Genomic DNA, 4,656 nt, shown 5'->3' on the forward strand with positions numbered 1-4,656 from the left:
CCTCCCCCTGCTCCCCAACCCACCCACTCCTGATTCCTGGCCCTGGCATTCCCCTGTACTGGGGAATATAATCTTCCCAAGACCAAGGACCTCTCCTCCCATTGATGACCAACTAGGCCATCCTCTTCTACAAATGCCTCTGCCTTTCAAATGCTATGACTGCAAGCATGTGCCACCACACCCAGGTTGAAAGACAATTAAAAGTACCTCTGAATGGATCTTCTTATTTCTCAATTGAAAAACATTTTGAAATATGAGGTCACATGATTCATGATGGCCTTTAAGAAATAGATGTAAGCTCTTTTGAAAAGATTTTAGGTGATTCAATATTCTACCAATAACTATCATTACCCTCTTCTGTATGTTTGATGGCATCCTAGGGAGTTTGGAGACATTTCATCCCATTAAACATGAAAATGAGATATCAGAACCTGGAGGTTACGAACGTAGGGTCTCAAACAAGTATGATTTCAAATGGAGCAGTACTACCTAATGAGCTATGTACCCTTGGGTGGGTCACTGTGCATTATAGTCCTTATTTATAATATGGGGCTAATAGTAGCAGCACAGTTAAGCACTAGAAAGTTATTATACTAATAGCTAGAACTCTATTAATAGTCTATTTCTGTGTTTTTTAATATTTATTTATTTTACTTATGTGAATATACTGTCACTGTCTTCTGATGTACCTGAAGAGGGCATCAGATTTCATTACAGATGGTTTTGAGCCACCATGTGGTTGCTGGGAATTGAACTCAGGACCTCTAAAAGAGCAGTCAGTGCTCTTACCTACTGAACCTTCTCTCCAGTCCCCAGTATGTATATTTGTGTTGATCGTGAATTTTAAAATTGATTTTCATAGCATACCTTCTGAGTTTATATTATAATCCCAAATATTATAGATCCAAAGCATGTGGCTTAGAAAATTTAGACAACTTGCTTAAGGTCGAAAAGGAGATGGTATGAAAAGCCTTATCTGTCAAACTACAATAGAACACAGCAATGCACTGGCTGAAGATACCTTCCAAATCAGACCAAGGTCTTAAGGAAGCAGGCAGTTGTGGTGTGGTTCATGTCTGCACCTCTGGGCATCAGCAGGTCCCAGGGATTAGCTCAGTAATGCAAGGTTCCAGGTTTTTGGTGCAAAAACATCACCCCCAAATCCCTGTTTGTGGTAAATTAGCTCAGTGAACAGGTGAGAACTAACAGCATGCTTGCCATGGTGCTGAACCCGGCCTCTGTCTAGCAACCTGAAACAGTCACTTTGTATCCCAGTGACCCAGCTCTGTCACTGTAATCCTCACTTCCCTCTGTACCTCCATGGAGAAGAATTACTTCAGTTGGTCAATAGGATGACCAAGGTATTAGAGAGGCAATGCAGGGAAGAGAAATAAAAAAGGAAGTGAAACAGTAACATCAAGCAAAAACACACACAGCAGGAAACACAGGAGCCGGCTTAGAAGACAGGACTGTGGTCCTGTCTCCATAACATGTCAACAGCTTTATAGCTATGTGACTTCCGTCATATCAGTTAAACCCAGCCCCCATTTCTTTTTCTGTAAAATGGAGGGACCAGTGTCCATCTCATGAGATGATCGTAGAATCAAAGAATTGTATAAAGAAGCTATATTAGTTGAAATGCTTTGCAAGCTGTTTTGAAGGTGCAAAGGTCAAGTAGGGACCATGAGTGGGAAACATTGATTCAACATAGGTTTTAAAAATTGCCAGAGAATAACGCCAAAATAAAGAGAACAAGGAGCTTGCTGGATTACATTAAATTCCATATGGCTGTTTACTATGAGAATTATTTGTTTTAACGTAAGACTGGAATCTTGTGAGCCCCACAGCCTTGAATAAGACCCTGTGAGTAAGCATACAGGCTTAAGCCTTAAAGAACTTTCCATAAGGTCAAGACCAAATCATGACTTATTATAGAAAGGTACAAAGAATTATACATCTGTCCGTCCAAGAAAAATACATTTAACCAACATACTTATGTATATGGAACACTGATTTTACCAAAGGAACCATTCCCCACTAATACTTTGTGCTAATACTCCAGTTCTTCCCTAGTAAAGAGAATGATGGCACCCTGTGCTCCCCTCCCCCCACTCCTTCTGGTGACTCTACACAAGGTGGGGCATCTTCTTCTTACTGCCACGCTCTGCATTCTGTTGAGCTACAGGACTGCACACGTCTCATGAGTGTTGCAGAGCAGAGAGTGACCAGATCTGAGGAAGACGGAGGTTCCCCCTGCAGCATCCAGATCTTTTAAGACTCTTCTCTGGTAGCCCCGCCTTTCCTCTTGCCTTGGCGGGATCCTGTTATTAATGCTGGGCTGCGTGTGTGGTAGCACACGTGAGAGAGAAGAACAAGGGTAAGCCTTTGAAGTACAAAGCGTGGGTTTTAAACTCAGCTTATCCAGATGGACAAGATTCTTTTGCACTAACCCATGTGGATTCCATGAGTGAGTGAATGAATGAGATACACAGAGACGTGAGCCCATCAGTAGACAGCACTGACAGCAGTGTAGCATGCAGTCATCACTTAGGACTGAAGGAAGGTACCAACTGGGGTTAAGACATCCAGGAAAGGTCCTCCGGTTTGGAAATGGGGCCTCTCGGGACCCTGGGTTACTGATTGGGAAAGACTGGACAGGAGTGTGGAATGCTGGGAGAGAGCATGGTCCAGTCGATCCTTCTTCCCAGGGTGTTTATAACCACATCTGATATACACACCAGCAGCTTTTCTTAGCAGCAAAGTAATAGAGTCTTTATTCACAAAATAATTTTCCCCACTGCTTTTATATTAGCATTTCAGTTCAATGTCAAGGTTGCTTTTGGAATCAAAGCTGTAAATTGTGTATGCTGGGTATTTGTGGAGGCCTGGCAGGCTACAGAGGCCAAGGGGTGTTAGTGGAGATGGTCCCTGAAATTGTTCCCTTTTAAGATCAGTGTCCCACCTGTACTGCTTAGGTTTTGCATACTAACCTGAAGCCCTTGAATCCATGCCACCTCCTAAAACAGAAAAACCAACCAACCAACCAACCAACCAACCAACCAACCAACCAACCAACCAACCAAACAATAGCTTGTAATCCTGTATTAATGCTTGTGGATCACTATGAGCTGAGGAGAAATTCTCTACTTGTGATTAAATATCTCTGGATTGTCAATGAGGCCAGGCCCTGAGGATAGTCACTTAGTCTGATGGGAATTATACCATCTGATTTAGTGTGTTCTCTCCCTGGGACACACTGTTTCTTTTTTTCTTTCTCTTCCTCTCCTTTGGTCTACTAGCAGATAGGCTTCACAGTGGATCTCTGTGTTCTGAACCCTATTTTCATCATCAGCAAATGGCTTGCCATCTGGAAGTGGCTGAAGGAGAATGTACTGAACTCCTTACCCATCCCTGCATTGCAGCAAGCACTCCTTGCCCAGTTGAAACCAGCCAGGTCGGCAGGAGAGGCACTGCATGCTGTGTGGTCCTTCGCAGGTCCTGCAAGAGCTGTGGCAGAGCACACACTGCTGGCTGTCCTTGTCAGTGTGGTAGCCCTCTGGGCACTCTTTCACACAGGTCGTGTCTGTGGAAGAAGGAAAGATGAGTCTTGACATCAAGCTTGACCTGTGGCTCCCACACCTGCTCTGTTCAGGGAAGGAGGCATTGCACGAAGAGGGAGAGGAGGTCCTGGAGGCCGATTTATATCAGTGAAGCTGAGCTCAGCATGGACAGTCCATGACAGGCAGGATGGAAGAGTGGACTGGTGGCTATGGCAACTGAGGATTGTTGGGTACCTCCGCTCTAGTTTTCTACCATGACTATAACAGTGACTACCGACTTTATGGTTTCATAACAGAAACTGTTCATCTCACTATGATAGAGGGCAGAAATCTAAATGGGTGTACAGAGCCACATCCCTTCTAGAGGCTGTCAGGGGTTCTGTTTCCCCCCCCCCCATCTACTTTTAGAGGGCATCTGTGTTCATAAGTTCGGGAACCCCTTCTCGATTTCAAGGGCAGTATCCTCATTGTCGCTCTGATTCAGTCAACATACATCTACTACTAATTCTGCTCTTCTCAGACCCTGTGATTATGTTCGTCTCATCTGTTTACAGCAGCATAATCTCCCCATGCCAAGACCTTTCATTAAGCACAGCTGCAAAGTCCCCCACCACACACACAACTTGTGTACTTGCGAGATTGAGAGATTAAGAGATTAAGGTGGTACAACTTCAGGAGAGAGAGAATAGTCTATCACGATCGTCCCCAAACGATCTAGTTTATAAATTTCCCGTTTCTGGTGGTGTGGGGCAGGAAGGAGTGAGGGGATCTGGACAGTGTAAATTCTTTGCCTGGCCTTCGGGAGGAGTCTCCTTATCAAGGCTTAACTTTAAATTAACTTGCTTCCCAACTTAATGTCTCTCTCTCTCTGTAAAAGTACCCGAGGTAACCCTAGATTTGTCATTACTAGAAAAGAATGTCCAAACAGGTGATATTGTATGAGAGATATGGTTGGGTGGGTTATTTTATGAGGAATAATTTCTAGACAGGAAGGTAGCCAACTTAAAATGGGCAAAGAAGAAAAATTTAAAAATTTTTAAGAAATATGAAGAGACAGATACACACGCGCACACACACACACACACACACACACACA

General features: G+C 43.8%; 1 protein-coding gene across 2 annotated transcripts in view; it reads right to left on the reverse strand.

Annotated features, from left to right (window-relative positions):
• Pcsk5 (proprotein convertase subtilisin/kexin type 5) overlaps positions 1-4,656 on the reverse strand; it is a 405,046-nt gene that overhangs the window by 13,348 nt on the left and 387,042 nt on the right. For both annotated transcript variants that reach the window (XM_029535426.1, XM_029535430.1), the window contains one exon: positions 3,406-3,583. In XM_029535426.1, the coding sequence (XP_029391286.1) occupies positions 3,406-3,583 (178 nt within the window). The remainder of the gene's footprint in view (positions 1-3,405; positions 3,584-4,656) is intronic.

The sequence above is a fragment of the Mus pahari genome, chromosome 1, assembly GCF_900095145.1.
Source record: "Mus pahari chromosome 1, PAHARI_EIJ_v1.1, whole genome shotgun sequence".
In the NCBI taxonomy this organism is placed as follows: Eukaryota; Metazoa; Chordata; class Mammalia; order Rodentia; family Muridae; genus Mus; species Mus pahari.